This window comes from Neolamprologus multifasciatus, chromosome 19 (genome assembly GCF_963576455.1).
Source record: "Neolamprologus multifasciatus chromosome 19, fNeoMul1.2, whole genome shotgun sequence".
Taxonomy (NCBI): Eukaryota; Metazoa; Chordata; class Actinopteri; order Cichliformes; family Cichlidae; genus Neolamprologus; species Neolamprologus multifasciatus.
This window is the reverse complement of record NC_140457.1, coordinates 23513639-23531884: the sequence shown is the minus strand read 5'-3', so window position 1 is coordinate 23531884 and position 18246 is coordinate 23513639. Positions and strand designations below refer to the sequence as shown.

The 18246-nt window shown below is 40.9% G+C and overlaps 1 protein-coding gene and 1 long non-coding RNA gene across 7 annotated transcripts in view; one reads left to right on the top strand and one right to left on the bottom strand.

Moving 5' to 3' along the window:
- Positions 1–18246, top strand: part of larp1b (La ribonucleoprotein 1B) — a 29826-nt gene that overhangs the window by 6351 nt on the left and 5229 nt on the right. The window contains exons 4-18 of one of the 6 annotated variants that reach the window (XM_085143556.1): positions 272–497; positions 2482–2655; positions 3358–3483; positions 3604–3772; positions 7607–7751; positions 8065–8242; positions 9000–9187; positions 9489–9563; positions 10022–10381; positions 14405–14516; positions 14753–14922; positions 15301–15407; positions 16282–16442; positions 16598–16742; positions 17479–17588. In XM_085143556.1, the coding sequence (XP_084999682.1) occupies positions 272–497; positions 2482–2655; positions 3358–3483; positions 3604–3772; positions 7607–7751; positions 8065–8242; positions 9000–9187; positions 9489–9563; positions 10022–10381; positions 14405–14516; positions 14753–14922; positions 15301–15407; positions 16282–16442; positions 16598–16742; positions 17479–17588 (2446 nt within the window). Of the gene's footprint in view, positions 1–271; positions 498–2481; positions 2656–3357; positions 3484–3603; positions 3773–7606; positions 7752–8064; positions 8243–8999; positions 9188–9488; positions 9564–10021; positions 10382–14401; positions 14517–14752; positions 14923–15300; positions 15408–16281; positions 16443–16597; positions 16743–17478; positions 17589–18246 lie in introns of all 6 variants that reach the window. The other 5 variants (XM_085143555.1, XM_085143554.1, XM_085143560.1 and 2 more) reach the window with 5 other exon arrangements.
- LOC146496660 (uncharacterized) lies at positions 5150–16670 on the bottom strand. The gene is made up of 2 exons (XR_014871207.1): positions 16562–16670; positions 5150–13437 (listed from the first exon to the last, which is right to left on the bottom strand). It is a non-coding gene; the product is annotated as an uncharacterized LOC146496660 (long non-coding RNA).

Genomic DNA, 18246 nt, shown 5'->3' with positions numbered 1-18246 from the left:
TTTTCATCACAAAGAATATTTAAGTTATTAAAAATGCTGTCATTGTCACAGTGTTGGAAATGAGCTGCTTGTTTCTGCCATTTGTGTAGTTTTTTTAAGCCTTAAGATTAAACTTGATCTGCATCTAAAAGAATGTATTGTATATTTTCTTACTTGTGCAAAGAATTCAAGTCCACAGAGCAGGAAACATATTAGTAAAAGCCCACAAAATTGAAATTGTTCTATAAAGGTGTGACTAACAGCTGGTATTTTCCCCCCTTTAAAATTTTAGCAACAACAAAATGTCCTCAACAACAATGGAAAGAAGCCTCCCTCTTTGCGCAGAGATAAGGAGAAGAAAAGAGAGCGACCAGAGAGAAAATCTGAGAGCAGCCATGATGGAGGTGAGAGCAAAGAGAACCAGGAGGCTCAGGTGGAGCCGATGGGAGAGCTGACCAAAGATGAAGAGTCAAAAGCAGGACAGGACGCCAAGAGTGCCAACCTGAGGAAGAGAGGAGGTATGGGAGAGCAAGTCGTTGATGAGATGAAGCTTTCTCTCTCTCTTTCTCTCTCTCTTAAATGGTTTGGATAAGGCTAATGACAGCGGCTACAATCCTGATTGATTCTGATTCACACACATTTCATCACCGTCTCGTGAAGTTATTCATCTCCACAATGTGTTTTTTTTTTCATACAGATGTTTCTTGAGTTCCAAATTTGGAGATGCATATTTTTCACTCGACTGTGATGATTTGTATTTTTTAGCATGTCTGTAACTGTATTAACTCGGTAATTGCTGGCTGGTGAAGACTGGTGCATGCTCTGCTGTGATTATCTTACGTGTTTCTCTTCCAATGATCCACTCCTACATTGTAAACATCACAGGCACCAATCTTTGTAGAAGCCATTCAGAGATAAGCACCTTCATTAACTCCTCAAACTGGAAGTGAAAAGTTTTGTTTCTAAATAAAAGAAAAGACATGTTTTGACCTAATATAGCGTTTAAATCAGCTGCCAAACTTTAATAATTTAAAATTTGAATCTGGGCTTAAATCTTTATAGTAATGAACTGTCAAAGTGTAGTGTAGGAGTGAACATTAAACAAAATGCCTGAATCACATTGTTAATAAGAACTTTACAAGACTATGTAGAAGTAATTGACACAAATGTTCTATAGAGATGCAAAAAGCTGCTAAATGAAGCAACAAAATCTCAGACCTAGAGACAAACCAGTGACTGTGTGGCAACCACCAGTTGCAAGGGAAACAGTTTTTCCCCCATCCAGTTGACTAGAGCTTGCTGGAGATTGATGGCAGTTGCCATTGTTGTGAAATCGATTTGCTAAAGCACCAGTCACACAGGCCTAGAGACCAAATACCTACTCCATGAACAGCTATAGTTGAAATTTCTCTAAAATTCTAAACTTTATAATGTCTTGCATGCACATATTCTGCAAGAGTTGTTCATCATATTGGATGATTGATAACCACTGGTCACAAGGGAATAATGTGGATTCTCCGATCCAGTGGTGAGAGGTCCTTGGAGTTTCCTGGCAGTCACTAGGTGAAATCGGTTAACACCCTAATAATACCTAATAACACCCAAAACCTAACTCTGATTACTTTGATCAGTAGCCCATAGTTTGCATGCTGGTCTGTAAAAACTTGCTAACCCATCAGCAGTAAAATTTGAAAAAGTGCAACGCAAATCAGAAACAGAAAACCTTGTAGAAGCTGTGCCTTTTGAACCCTGTTGGGGGTTCAAAAGGCACAGAACTGAAGAAGCTTCTCGGATGAGAGGTGAAACGTCTTCAAGCAACTTAAAGAAGTCCAGACGCTTTTCTTTGCAAGCTCCTTTGACAACCCTGTTGGTTGAAGTACTGAGGCGCAACTTAAACTCTGAAGGCAAACGCTCTCTGTTCTGTTCCACAGTTAGAAAGTAATTGGCAGGTGGGGATCATACTTTCTGTGTCTGCGCGTCCACTGCAGTTTCCTTGAGTCCCAGTAACCTAAATGTCATTATCAGGCAGTCAGTGTGAGGGTCTGTGTCGATGGGCTATGCCTGCCTGGTTTTTGGGGGTTTTTGCGACCACACGTACTTGGAGAATTGACATTACAGCCACAACATCACAACTGGACACCGACTAGTCTCTAGGCCTGTGTGACTGAGGCATTATTCACTGAAGTTACAGCGTCTCACATCCAAAATAGCAAACAAGTTAATGTCACATGGTTTGCAGTTATGTGGCTACAAAACCTGAATACAGAGCATTAGTACAAAAACTCTAGAAGCTATGGGTACACGAGAATAAAGACTTTTAAGTCCTTTATTTGCTAAACAAACCTGGAATATGATTAAGTAGTTATTCATTGCTATGATGAAAGGTTTACGCTGCAGTTTTAGTCACCATGGAGCTTTATTTCTGGATTTGATCTTTTTTATTCCCCCCCCTTTTGGACCAAAACTCTACAAGCTTTGTTTTCGGTGTGCAATCATCGTTAGGTAACAAACGTAAGTGGGTTTCTCTGCCGCTGGAGGAAGTGTCCCGGGATGATGATGCCATGACGCCCGGCAGGGGCCCAGCACGCTCAGACACAGAGCCCATCGATGACTCGTCTGACCTCACGTCGCCTAATCAAACGCTCCATAATAACAGGGCGCATGATAGCACCAGGAGTAAGTGGCCACGAGCTCACTTTTACTGTTCACGCCTTCAGTCTTTTTCTTTCTTCCTCACTTCTCTGGGCTGGCTTTGCTCTTTATTTCTCTGGTATCTTTTTAACATTTGCTCAGCAAGCTGCCATCTGTCTGTAGTGTCCACATGGCTTTTTTCCTACTGCATGGCTCAATAAAAGCATGACTTTTTTTTTTAATTTGGCGAATATCTTGCATCAGATGGATGATTTAAAGCTTCTTTGACATTTATTCTCATACAAATTGCCAACAAAACCAAATGTTTGTAATTTTTCCTGCAAATAAAAACAAATATTAAAAGGTTTCAGATCTCTGCAACGAGAACAGGCTGCTGCTGCTTGTCATAAAGCTGTTGAGCTAACTGGATGTTGGTGGACATTTTTATGTTTTTATCATCTGTCCTGAAAGTAGTCCTTCTAGTTTAGATGATCTGGCTGTTATTAGGGTTTATTTACAACTTGTTTTTATATTGAAGCTTTAGACAGTTACAAAATATTATTGATTACAATCCTTTAAATTTACTTAAAGACGAGTACTATTTAAATAAAAAAGCAGTTTACTTTGAGTTTCTTGTTCAACTCAACTTCTTAGTAGTTTTAAATCTAAAAGTTTAATAACGCCCTTCAGCGGTACATGGAAGAAGTTGTAGGCTTTGATCATGAGTGTATGTTTTCTTGTTCATAGGTTGGCGAAGAGAGCCGCGGGACTATGGCGACGATGCGACAAGCATTCGGAGCGATGGTGGGAGTGTTCGTGGAGGAATACGAGGAAGAGGGAAGGGACGTGGACGTGGAAGAGGTCGTGGGCGAGGTGCAGACTAGTGTTTCATTTATTGCCACACATAAATTGGAAGCAGAGTCATCTCTCTCCTTGATATGCCATTATTTGTTCTGTTCTTTTTTCTTATTTCTTCTGTTCTTTTGTTTTTAGGGCGATATGAATACCCGCTCAACTTTGGAGACTCTCAGTCATCTGATGGTTCTGCTCAGGCCTCTGCAGAGTTTGGCACCAACATGGTTTACTACTACAATGATGGCAACAAATTCCAGATGTACACGGTGGATGAAAAGCTTCTTAAGGAATATATCAAACGGCAAATGTAAGAATTTAATACCTGGAAAAAATATCGTCCTATCTTATGGAGGCTCTTATTACTTTTTACTATTAATAGCTCGATGTTCCAGCTTCATGAAGCATACTTCAAATTTTAAAAAAAATTGGTTATTTTAAGCAATGACATATTTTTTCCGGATTAAGTAGAAGGGTGTAAAAATCAGGTCATTTTGTAGTTTGCATTTCTCAAACAAATACCAGAGTACGTCCAAATATGCAGCGCAATCCATTCGCCAATTTTAGCACCCCAACCTGAGACATGTTAGTTGAACTAATAGTATTCCTTCAAGATGGGAATGCAACATGGAGTGTGGCAAAATATGTTTGCTGCCTCTAAAATTTGGAACAGCTACAAACAAAATGGGTAGGTTACAAGAGGAACACGCATGGGTAGATCATAGTGAAATCCAAAGCATCAGGACAGAAAACGCAGAAAAATGCACAACAACAAAAAAAATGGATAGAAATACGAGGCAGTGTTTGTGGCAGAACTGAAAGGAATGTGCTGAACGAAATGGAAAAGCCAAAAAGAAAACCAGTGCAAACACCTAAACGGAAGAAAACAATATGACAGGAGGTTTAACGAGAATGAACTGTGGACGATGGGACGAAAGTGATGATCTGCTGCTGAGATGATGCTAAACTTTTGTCTGCTGCTGTTCCAGTGAAACGCATACAGATGTAGGGCTGCACGATTTTGCATAAAATGAGAATCACGATTTTTTTGCTTAGAATTGAGATCACGATTCTCTCACAATTTTCTTTTCCAGTATAAATATTTATTGCGCTTATTAACTGCACATCAACTTCGTAACAGTTGAGACTGAACATAAAAACAATAAGTAAACATAAAAACAACAAATGTCTCACATTTTGTCGTTGCCACAAAATGTTGTACTGCTTGAAATTCCGTCTCCACCGTTGCTCGACACTGCGTGTACAGAGCAGGTAGTGCAACAATAGAAAAATAGTTGCGGGACGGCACTGTGTAGCGTTTGTCTAGGGTGTTGATCATTTTCCTAAATCCCTCGTTTTGCACAGTGTTGATGGAGTCATATCTTTGGTCAGGTGATAAGTAATAGTCTCCGTAATTTCTTTGTGCCTGCGGGAGGTCGACGGGTATAGGGAAGCGCTGTATAAGGATATTGATGTTTGGGTGGTTGACCGGGACGGATTTTCTCCAGTCACTTTCTCGTCATCCCTGACGTGCTCTACGTTGTTTTTTCCCTGCCAATTTTAGCAGCCAGCTTCTGTATCACGTGGTATAAGGCTCTGCCCTTGTCATTTGTTGAGCAGGAAGAGTGAGCGCTTGTTTTCATGCAGATTACGTCCCGGATCAAAATGCGGTACAATCGTCGTCGTCTTTTCTTTTTTTTTTTTTTTTTAAATCGTTGTCATTTGGAAATGAGATCGCATATAAGTATGAATTGAAATCGCGATTTTCTAACGATTAATCGTGCAGCCCTATACAGATGATTGAAGAAAATATTCCAAACTTCCTCCCTTTCTTTACGATGTGGAGTTGGATCTCAGGTGATGGGCCATGACAGGCTCCATCCTGTAGAGTTGATCTATCAAGATGATGATGAATCTTTCTTTTTATTAGTGAAGTCCCATTCTCAACAAATTAATTGGGGCGAGTCCATATTCCTTTTCTTCGACTTCATCTGTTGACAAAGAGCCATTAATTAAAATAAGTTTGAATAGTTTTTCATGAAGTATAATGTTCAGCTCTTAAACAAAACAGATGTGTGTCAGATCTGCAGCCACTTTCTACTCAACATTAACATGGTTCATTTTCATCTTATATACAGATACATTTTTCAGTTTGTCTGTCTTTATATGAATAATTACATTTTCATAGTGAGTAATGACATTTAGGCACCGTTAAAGCTAAATTTCCTGTTCTTTCTTCCCTTGTGTAACATAGTAAGTGAAGTGATTTCTGATTTTGTTGTTCTCTTATTTCCTCAAAACATTTCCTCGAGTATCCTTTTAAAAGTCACTCAGTTTAAGACCATAAATTCATTAAGGTCTGTCTTTATTTCTGTAGTGCATTTTTCATACCAGTGTGATCAAAAATAACGTCTGGAAGAGATGAGATAGAAACGTCTATAGAAGAGGGGTGAGGATGTCTCAGTACATGTTTGATAGGCAGTGATCTGGGTTCAGGGTGGCCTGCAGGGGGCAGTGTCCACTGCTTGTCTGCCTGACACTTTTGGCCTCATTGCTGTTCAGACTGGAGGGTGAGGTGAAATGCTAAATATAGTCTGAGTGATTTGAAGGGGACAGGAGATGAATTATACCCAGGAGTGACTGGGGGAAAAAACTGTTAGAGGGTGAGAAGGGGAGGAAGAACGGGTGAGGGAGGATAGAGAGGCCACTCTTGTCTTCTCCTTTCTCATCTCACTCAGCGTTATTCAGGCTGCTCACTCAGCCGACGTTACTCTGGCTGCTTGCCGCCCGCAGGGTGGGCACTAAAGTGTGCCGTGGTGATTTCAAATAGTGTGACAGGCAGTCAGCAGGGAGCTCTTCCAGTCTAGATATGGTGCTAAAGTCAGACTATGTAATTTTTTTGGTAAGGATTATAAAAGAAATTATGATTTCTTAATATATATATTTATTTTATACTTCTTTGTATTGGTGACTTACAGGTTTCTACCTCAATACTAGACTGAAATGTTTCTGTAACACAGAGTATTGTAAATTCTTTGGGAATAGTTCCTGATTCCTGAAATCAATGGAGCCTCAGGGACACAGGCTAGGGCTGCTCAATTAATAGAATTTTAATCACGATTACGATCTGGGCTTTCAACGATCATTAAAAATGACTGAGCCGATTATTAGCCCCTCCCTCGTGCTTTACTGTCACGCTGGTCCGTGTGGCAAATCGAGCGCACCTCTCTGCATTTCGAACACGTGTCACAACAATTAAGAGCAGCGGTCCCCAACCTTTTTTGCGCCACAGACCGGTTTATGCCCGACAATATTTTCATGGACCGGCCTTTAAGGTGTTGCAGATAAATACAACAAAATAAAACTAGTACCGGTACCGAAAAAAAGAAAATTTATTCATAACACACGTGAAAAGACCCAGGAAAACCAAGTAAACGATAACAAAATAACACTGAAAACCGATAAAAACCCGGAAAACCATACATTTCACACCTGAGCCTCAACTCTCGCGGCCCGGTACCAAACAACTCACGGACCGGTACCGGTCCGAGGCCCGGGGGTTGGGAACCGCTGATTAAGAGGACCCGAGGGAAGCTCGGAAAGCTAAGCAGAAGTTATTTGGAGAGGAGAGTGACTGCTGTTGGTTGAAAAGAGAGGTAAAAAAACTTCAGTGGTGTGGAAACATTATGGGTTCGCGGAGTCGAGGAGACGTGGATCAAGTAGACATAGTGTGTAAACTTTGCTACAGTGTCGTAGCTGCACCACAGAGCAACACTGCAAAGTTGTAAACATAGATGTTTACTTTTTTCATTTATTTTTTATATTGCAAACATTTGCACTGTTATCAGTATTTGCACACTATTTTATCTTATTTTTTGACAATCTTTAAAGTCATTACTCAACACATTGTTATTGGTAAATAAATATCGTCAAATAATCGAGATCTCAATTTCAGTGAAAATAATCGTGATTATCATTTTTGCCATAATCAAGCAGCCCTAACACAGGCACAAATTTGCCAGCTTCACTATAATACTTCAAAATGGGCAATCTGCTCCTTTACGGATCTCCTTTATGGACTGTTAAACAACTTTGTTTTGTTTGTGCTGGTGATTAAATGTATTATGTTGTCCTTCCTTTTCAGTGAGTACTACTTTAGCCTCCACAATCTGGAGCGAGACTTCTTCCTGAGGAGAAAAATGGACGCGCAGGGTTTCCTCCCCATCTCCCTCATCGCCAGCTTCCACAGAGTGCAGGCCCTCACCACTGACGTCAGCCTCATCATTGAGGTAGTATCACATCATCAGTGTAAATGCTGCATGTGCTCAGGCTGTAAAGCTTGTTTCTTGTCACATCAGTGTTTGTTTTGTCGGTTAGTTTTTAACTTCTAATCGTGCCAAGTTTGACATTTGTAGAGATAGTAGCAGTGAAGGACCATGAGAAGTCATGGAGTGCTACTTTTCATGACAAATGAAATGTTTTAAAAATAAGTGTGTGTGTAATTATTTATTTTTTATCAATGCTAATCTAAAAGTTCTTATATTCTTAACTACATGCCTTGACTTTAATGCTTGGCTCTGGTATCTATCTCGCATTTTGAAGGCTCTGAAGAGCAGCACAGAGGTGGAGCTGGTTGATGAAAGGATCCGCTGTAAAACAGACCCTGAGCGTTGGCCGATTCCCACCCCTACCACCGTTGGTTCCCCTCGCACCGACTTCTCCCAGCTCATTAACTGTCCTGAGTTTGTTCCTCGACAGACCTTCAATGCCACAAACTCCGGTCAGTATCCTAATGATATCCTCTCAGCAAATCTCATGATGTAGATGCATATTGTGTATCCAAAACCCCATATATATTGAATGTTAGCACTTTGGGCCGTCGTGTCCCTTTGCTATACAAAAATTAAGTTCTATTTAAAGAGCACCGCTAAGCAGCCCCTTTGACACTGGGTGAACTATGAACACACAGTTTATTTTGACTCGGTTTTCACCAACCTACTGCCCCAAATATTCAGTTGAGCAGCAAATGTGGATTAAACGCAGCTGGAAGGCACCACAAACATGACATTGCTGGAACATTTTACTAAATGAGCCTACATATTTGGGAGCAATGGCTGCAGAAGCACAAAATCACAGTGTACAGAGAGACAGTAGACAGACTGGCTTTGAAATCATGAGATTTGTTGACGGTGTAAAAAAGCATCATCTGCATGCTTGAATGATTAATTCAGTCTAATTGTTTTTATTTTATTTTTCCATGCTAAATTAAACATCCATATTTATGATTTTTTTTTTTAATTTAATAATTAAGATGACGCTGTCTGGAAGTCATAAAAACAGGTTTTGATGGACACTTTGTAAACAAGCTGACAAAGCTGCCATTAGTCATCAAAAACAGTTCAGCTTCTCTAACATCAGTTATTGTTGAGTTGTTGGTATTGAGATTAAACGCACAGTTTTATGTTGCTTTGAGCTTTTTGGTTTTTTACTCTGTACAAGGTTGACTGAGTGTCTGTGTTATGCGTCGGGGTTTTCAGCTTCATCACCTGTGAAGGCGGCGACTCCTGATCCCGTGCAGCCTCAGGACTCCCCTGACCCTGGCTCCTCCAGCCAGGAATCTCTACCGGCCACAGATGACTCCAAAGATGCCCTCGCCCCCAAGCCCGACCCTGACGCCTGGATCCAGGTTGAGAAACGTCATAGGCAGCCCTCTGCAAAAGCAAAGGTAGTGAGTGCACAAAGGTGAAACGGGCCACTCACCTCATGCCTGGGGTTGCTTTAAATTTGAGTATGTTATTATGGTAACTGGTAGAAATTATGGCCATAACAATCAGAACTAGAAGGGCACAGGCATGCTTCACTTCTTCACCAGGTTTCATTAAATTAAAAGTTTTCAAACATATTTTCCATCTTTCATCCCTTCCATTGTCTCTCATTTGTTACTACGTCATAATGCTTGTCTTCTCCTTTCCTCTGTGTTTACTGTCAACACCTTTCGCCCATCTCCTCCATCTTTTTCCTGGCAGTATGTCAGTGATGAAGTGTGCATTGCCGGCTCTTCTCTCTCCACATCGCTCCAGCCTCACTGCCTTTCCTCTGCAGTTGAGTATTTCCTCCAGGACTCACTCATCCAAGCTTGTCCTCTGCCATTTCTTCCATGTGCTTCTCTTTTTTACTTAAATATTGCATGTCTGTTTCTTTACTTCACAAATGAACTCGATAGGGGATTAGTTATACCGTGTTACAGCTAAGTTATAATTCTGATTTTATGCTTTAGAGAGACGGTGGCGATGAACCTTGTGGTTGTTTTTGGAGTGTGCAGTTGGTGATGCTGATGAACTGAATTGGATTATTCACAGATGTATTCCTGTTATTTAATATAACATTAATAATAGAAATGCGTGTAAGAAACATTGTATTAATGATGGATCAGTATAACTCTGGACTGTTTGTTTGGCTAATATAATTGGATGGCTTAATCACATTTATTATGTGTTTACACCTCGTTACACCTTGTCTGTTCCTTTGTTAATGGCTGTGTATTCACTGTGTTGTCTAGGGGGATAGTAAAACGCCTCCTCCCAGCCAGCAGCCTCCTCCACAGGCAGAGCCCGACCAGGAGGAGCTGGACTTCATGTTCGATGAGGAAATGGAGCAGATGGCGGCCAGGAAGAACAAGTTCACAGACTGTTTAGATGAGGACGACTCGGACTATGAGCTGGATGACCAGGATGTGAACAAGATCCTCATCGTCACCCAAACTCCACCCTACATCCGTAAGCATCCCGGTGGGGATCGGACAGGTAACCATGAGTCCCGAGCTAAGATTACTGCCGACCTGGCCAAAGCCATCAACGACGGGCTGTACTACTACGAACAGGACCTGTGGAAGGGGGAGGAGCCAATCGAGTGCATCAAGGTAAGATGAACGTGAAAATCATACTGTACGCGTTACGTTAATGGTGGATTTTAAAGTCTTAAAGGCTAGACTGTAATACACTCGTATAGCATCAGTGAGCGCTGTATATTTTATCTATTTTAAAAGTTTATAGATGACTGAAATACCACACCAAATACTCAAACTCTCTTTTTAAAAAAATCAAAATAAAGTCATTATCTTCTAGAAGATGATGTATGGATCAAATATTCTCATATGGGGAAAATTATTTTTACCTTCTGGACATACAGACGACCTGCATTTTTAGATCCATACGCAGCATTTTCTGCTTGAAACTGACAGCTAATAAAGTCTTACAGTCATCATGTAGCATGTTGGAGCAGGTCTGCCAGAGAGCGGTTAAAAAAAAAAACTGCACTGACACTAGAAAAGGAACACCCAGTACAGACATGCACGTACAGCACACAGCATAGCAAATCATGCCTGAACAAACCAGCCTTTGCATCTCGCTGCTATTCACAGAATAATGCTCAAGTTTTGTATGTGTTTGCATATTTCAGTTCTAACATAATATCCATGGAAACATCATGATTAAACTTGATTTTAGACGTTGAAACTGCTTTGCAGTTATTAGGAAATACTTTGGATCATGCTAAGTTAGCTGTCTCATTATCATTCCAGGATTTGTGCTAAGCTTGTTTTGGTGTTGCATGGATGAATTCTTCTGAATTTTGACTGGTGTAGTGGGCTTTAACTGGTGTAGTGGGCTTTAACTGGTGTAGTGGGCTTTAACTGGTGTAGTGGGCTTTAACTGGTGTAGTGGGCTTTATATGGTGATCACATTTAAACTTTATAGTCTGAAATTATTTAGACTTAACACTCGAGTCCAAAAGGTCTAATTGGACTTTGTAATGAGGTTGTTACCAAAACTGAGAATTAATTAAATAAGAACTTTTATTGTAATATTTACAAATTTTAAAGGGTAAGAAAACCTGGTGTGCATCAAGCCATCACCATCTCATCCAGTTATTCAGTCACCATCACTGTCACAGTGTTTGATGGCTTGGAATTCGACACATTTATGCATTATTGAAGGCTATCTAAGTGCGCCCACCCTGCTCTGTGGAATAGAAGGGTCTTTGAGAAGTTAATACAGATCAGGCTATACTACGTATGCACAGCCAGTGGGTAGAAGCGATAGACTCAGCAAACCTGGAGCCCAGACTTCTTTGATATAAACTGTTAGGTAGTTGGAGCAAAAATACCCCGAAAGGCACAAACAACTGTGTCAGCATCCTTCTGTTAACTTCCAGCCTTTATATTTTTTAAATAGGCGAGGAGTTGTCAAAGAAGAAATCAGTTAAAAAGACCAGAAGTGTTTTTATTGGTCCAAAGTGCTGGCTCAGAAAATCACCATAAATGTTTGTATTATCAGCGAATCCTCCGTTTCCACCAGATTTGATTTTGAAGAATTTATCCAGGAGAGTTTTCTTGTGTTTTCACAGCTCACAAGTCCTGCTTTAACTTTTGAGTTTTATGCATTGTGTTCTAATTCTAGCAATTATAACAGTGTTACAGCTACACCTGACGTTTAGCACAATATACATGTACCATATTGTTCTTTTAAATTGTGTTTTAAATTGTATTGTGATCAGATCACTGATATGGAAATCACTAACAAATGTACTAGATGACACAGCAGACTGCCACATGATGGATCAGAAATCTAATGCTGGGCTGAAAAATGAGTCTGTGTATGCTTGTATTGTAACCATTTGACCAGGGTCCTTAAAACCACACAAAGCACTCTGCTATGATTGCATTAGGGCTCATATCTCATAACCATTACTGTCTGCACCACCTCTTCAGTGATGATCATTGTGATGTTGCATTGTCTTACATTTCTTTCTTATACAGCAGGAAACACAATTGCACATACTAGAGTGGATATATCGACGGTATATGATTGAATGATGCTCCGGAGCATTGGAGTAGCCCTTGGTTGCTTTCAACTGTAGGTTTCCTTTAACGCGTAAGCACTACTGGCACTCATGCCACTTTGACATGAAGACATTGTGACAGAGCTGTTAAACCTCACACCGTGCAGAGGAGGGACAAAAATAAATGCACCATTTACTGTCCACTATACAAGCCTCCAGACTACAGTTGCTTCCAGAGCTCAGCGACCTCCTTTTGAAAGCTGCCTCTTCTGTGGATACAGTGCATGTACAAACTCTGACTATAGGTCACACAGCATTATGCAAGCCTTACATTAGAACAGCACCAGTGTATATTCAGGTTTTACAACACTACAGCATCGTATAATGTTGATGGCCAAACGTCAGTAGCAGGTCACCATAAATCACATCATCAGTTTAAAACACTTTGATCCCATTCATCAGCATAGATGATGTAACCTTCAGTTACATGGAAATGGATCAGTAGGTGAAAAGAGACTTTTATGGATTCAGAACAGAACAGAAATGTCTGCTTGTTTTTTACCAGCATATGAAGGGTGTTCTCGTAGTGGAAGAAAAAACAGAAGCAGACTTAAATCACTTGAAGATGTTTAATGTGGAAAGACATTAAAAAATCTTAATTAATAGCTTGTTGTACTCAGAAGTGCGATTGTTTTCTTAAATCCACATAAAATGCATGGTGGTCAAAGTAATTTAGTTTGTAATTTGCAAGAAGTAGGCTTGTTAATGTTATTTTGGTGAACTGATGCATTATTTGATTGGATGTTTTGCCTATTAAGAGACACGGCCACTTTCCTAGAGCCTAAGGGGGGGTTTAAAAGGCTTGTTTTATCAGGTCAACTGTTCCAAATAAATTTGAGATGCATGTTAGAAAGTGGGTCTATGATTTGTGTGCATGCGTATGTAAAATTAGAATTAAATGAGCATTAAATTATCATTGACTTTTCTGTAATCACTTACAAGAAAAACTGATGTCAACATTTCTATTAGTGGAGAAAAGTCTCTGTGTCGTATTAGTAACAGGGCAGAAAGAGCACGATGAGGAGTTGATGCACGGGCTGTGGAGAAGTGTTGGGTCAGAAGGTCTACAAAGGGGAACTGAAAGGAGAGAGTAGGAGTCATTAGTTGACCTTTAATACCAAACAGTTAGAGCAGCAGGTTAAACATCAAGAACTCTCACACACTGCCACCTCATCACTGGCAGCGTCAGAGCCGTCCACAACTCACAAAGACAAAAACATAACTGTTACACTCAGCAAGAATCATTTAATCCTGCATCTGTCAACAAACTGGGGTCTGTAAAATCAGAGCAGAAGTGAAAGCTTGCTGGTATAACAGTGACCAAAATGACAAATGACGCCAACCACAAAAGCAGAATCAACTATAAGAATCTTTATTCAAGCTGCTCTGTGAAGACGTTTTCAACGGGGTCAGCTCATTCATGGGCTCAAGGGTTGGTCAATAAATAAAGCATGTGGGAAATGTTTTGCCTGAGCACACATGCACCAAGGCCATCTGCATATTTTTCTTCCCCCCGTCTGGCGCTGACGTGTAAAGTACAAAGTCTGCGACACATGTGCTGTGTGTCACACAGGCCTGCATGGCTGCAGCTGCTGGTGTGTGAGTGTTTTTTACCACCATAGTGAACTGTTATCAGTTTAAACAGCCTGTAACGTCCAAATGTAGTATCTGAGAAATTCTTTTATTGATTAATTTGACTTAAAATTGAGATTTGTCACTAGGAAATCAACTAAATGAGAAGATTGTTTTCAGGGCTGCAGTGAATTGCTTTGTGTTGGATCAGTAATTATATTACTTTGTTTAAGAGCTTAAAAATATCAGCCTCCAGCTCATCTCTTATGCTTTTTGTTACCTTATCAACAGGATCATTTGTTTTATCTGTGTTCGGTTCAAAGTGCAGCATTTATTGTTGTTTTTCTGCTTGGATAAAAGATGATGATCTCAAGGCCATGTTAAAGGAGTGCAAATGGTGATGATCAGTGGTCATCTAACTCTTCTTCTTTTCCTTTTTTCCCCTTTTTGTCACATTTCTGCTCCCCAGCAGGAAGTGGAGAACTTCAAGAAGCTGAACGTCATCAGTAAAGATGAGTTCGACACTCTCACCCCCAAAGCGCCCGTTGACCCAAACCAGGAAGTCCCATCTCTTCCCATGCCAGGTGGGGTTTGTAGAGTTGTGGTGAAGCAGGTTTCATATGAGCGAGCATCCTGTGTGCTACCTTCTGCAGTTTAAACCACACCCCTCTCACACTGCGGTGCTGGTGTAGGATGTGATTTTAATTGTATTATGGGCTTTTTTTTGTGCATTGTAGACATAGAGATAGTAGATATTCAGATAATTACCTGACAGTAAATATAAATTGATAACTTTTTGGGGGAATGATGGGCTTCACAGCAGACAGTGGAGCAGAGTTGGCTCGTTCTGTGCCCACATCGGTCCCACAGTCGCCCAGAGCTCACCAACCCCGGACCCCCAGAACCCCTCGCACCCCCGGACGCCAGGACCCCAACAAGACCCCACGTTTCTACCCCGTGATGAAGGAGACCGGCACCATCGATGGACAGGTAAGCTCTCTGTGTCCGTACATACAAGGAGTAGCAAAGCTCCTCTTTATCTGACAGACTACAGATCAACAGATGGATTGATGTCTGTCAGCAGGCCTGCTGGTGAAACTTTTCCTTTCCCTTGTTTGTTTGTTTGTTTGTTTGTCCTAACTCTTTTTTTTCACATGTGCATAACAGTAAGAGTGTGGCCACTCCTACAAATACAAACAGTGGCTGCCGGTTTTCTATTTGTGGTATCACATTGGTTTAAAAGATCAAATATGTAAATACTGAATGAATATATCATTCCTGAAACATACAAAGTAAACTAAAAATGTCAGGCAGCACAGCCGCCCTGTGCCTCATTTAACCAGTGTCCTGTCCTGATGTTTGTTCCAGACGCCCAGGAAGAAGAAGACGAGCCACAGTTCGAACCCTCCCCAGGAGGCTCACATAGGCTGGGTGATGGACTCTCGCGAACACCGACCGCGCTCTGCGTCCATCAGGTCTGACTTTTTCATTTGAGTGTAATTTGGTTTTTTGCTCATTTGGCCGACGGACCAGTTAGCATCCCAATACAAGGATCGCTGCTCCTCCTACGGTCAGAGTTGAGTCAAACGTGGGGTGGCTGTGGCTCAGGTGGTAGAGCAGATCAGCTACTGATCGGAAGGTTGGTGGTTCGATCCTTGGCTTCCCCAGTCTGCATGCCAAATATCCTTGGGCAAGATACTAACCCCAAGTTGCCCTCCGATGCGTTCATCGGAGTATGTGTGAATGTAGTTTAGTGGCATGTTGTATAGAGCGCTTTGAGTACTCCGGGAGAGTAGAAAAGCGCTATATAAGAATCAGTCAATTTACCATTTACAATCGCCACCTGATGGGTCTCCAGGTCAAAGTCACGTTTGTTGTTTTGTGGGAATTAAATAGAGAAGTGTTTCATGAGCCGGATGAGCTGCCATGTCAGTGACATTTTCTTTTTTATGGCTGCATTGATGGTGTCTCACAGGTGACGAGCAAAAAGTGGAACCAACAAGGAGCGCTTCCTCATTTCGCCCTGCCAGTCATTCTCCATTATATGTCAAGCAGTTCTTCTGCTTGACATATAATCCTTTTTATGAAAAGAAGTTGGTGCTAATGTGATTTACACAAAGTTTTTTGAAAAATCAACTTTTGGTGGGGAATGTTCGAGCCTAATTCCACACTTTGTTTTGGGGGTTTTGTTGCCATTGGCTCATTATCACTTCAAACTGAAATGAGACAAAATCCTGCTTTTTGTTTTGTTAGTCTGTATTTGTTTTAGTAAGGCTTATCTAATAAACTGGCAACTAAATGTTTCCCTGTTGCCTCTCAAACATCTTTTTTTCCTCCATCCTTCCACAGCAGCTCCAATGCCTCTCCATCAGAAGGAGCCCCGCTATCAGGAAGTTACGGCTGTACCCCTCAGTCATTGCCCAAATTTTGGCATCCATCCCATGAGCTGCTGAGGGACAATGGCTTCACTCAACAGGGATACCACAAGTACCGCCGACGGTGCCTTAATGGTACAGAGACCTCTAAAAACCTCCACAAATACTGCTTCTAAGTACTCCTCAGCTCTAGTACACCATCACGTACTCAAAGCTTTGAGAAAGAAGTACTGAAAACAAGATGAAATGGTCACCTTCTCTGTTTCCTGTTCTTGAATTTTTCCCTTCAGAGCGAAAACGGTTGGGGATCGGCCAATCTCAGGAGATGAACACTCTGTTCAGGTTCTGGTCCTTCTTCCTCAGGGACAACTTCAACAGGAAGATGTATGAGGAGTTCAAACAGTATGCTGTAGAAGATGCCAAAGACAACTACAGGTGAGGCGGACATTTAAATCCTGAGCTCTGTGTCTGTGCCCTAGGGATAAGAAGTAAATGTCATTCATTAATGAAGCCTGCAGAGAAGCAAACGGCAAACACAGACTGCTTTGTTTATGTCACTTATCCACAAATACAACCACACCCTAAAAAACGCCCTGAAGCGTTTTTTGTGTTTGTGTCTCACATAGTGGTGATAGTGACTCTGGAATAACAAGCCACTTCCACAGATTGAAAGACTTATTGATGTTATTCAAGAATTGAAGCGCCTGCAGGTTTAAGCAGTGTCATTGTTCGATAGCATGAGGTTAAAGGTGAACACCGCTTCTGTTGTGACTCTAAAGGGCTTTTTATACACCAGTCAAATCTAAATTCTTGTTTAAAGACGTGGGTAGCTCAGCCGTGACTGTTGAAGTGAAAGTGCCTGTAGTGTAAGGGTGTAGCAGCCTCAGTGTCTCTTCCTGCTGGAGCTCACCCTGTCTGAACCAGAAACCAGTATACTTGTCTGTCTGGTTCCTCTGACAGCTGTAAATAATCCACGAGAGAATGGAATCCGTTGTTGTGAAATGTTGGAGATGCACTGTGAGAAAATGGCTGGGTGAAAATGCAGCACTGACAGCGAAGCAGTTGCATCATTATGTGCACACACTAACGTCTATAAGCAAGGTTTGAAGCTCTGTGATATTTGTTTGCTTGTAACTCAGAGTGAAAGGAAGCGTTGGTTGTGTCCCTGCAGGTACGGATTGGAGTGTCTGTTCAGATACTACAGCTACGGTTTGGAGAAGAGATTCAGATTAGACCTGTTCAAAGACTTTCAAGAAGAGACCCTCAGAGACTTTGAGAAAGGTAATAAACATGAAATGTAAACAGGCTCTCCCAAATGTCAGCTGCTGTTTTCACTAATGTAGCAGATTCTTCTGAATAAATCCCATATTCAGTGATCGAGTGTATGAGTGTGGGAAGTTAACCCTCTGGGGTCCAGGGTATAATTGGCCGTTTTTTTGTACTTTTGATTTTACCTCTATATTTCACCTTTAAAAACTGTTTATCTTGCCTTGTTTGGTATCATTTTTTTCAGCACAACCTCAAATATCTGAAATTTGAGTTATTTTTTCATTTTGGCATACTATATTAGCACAATTGATCTAAATTCAGACAAAAAATTCAAAATCCGAGTAGAAAAAGTTTATTTTTTTACTGTAAAACCCACAAACATGTTTAACGAATCATTTTCATAACTTGAAATGCAAATAGAAATTGTACGTTTCTAAAAATTATACACAAGTTTTGCAAACAACAAAGTTATATGGTACTATTTACCTAAAAATGCAGCCAAGGCCTCAGGCGTTTTTTATATAACCAACCATTTAAAACTATTTACAGAACAATCAGGTGTTCTGCATCAAATAAGAAGGCACACAAATTATTTGTGCCAGTCCAAAAAAATAGTTTTTGTTCAGTATAAGACAGAGGAGAACACCACAGGCCTAAACCCTGCAGGTCT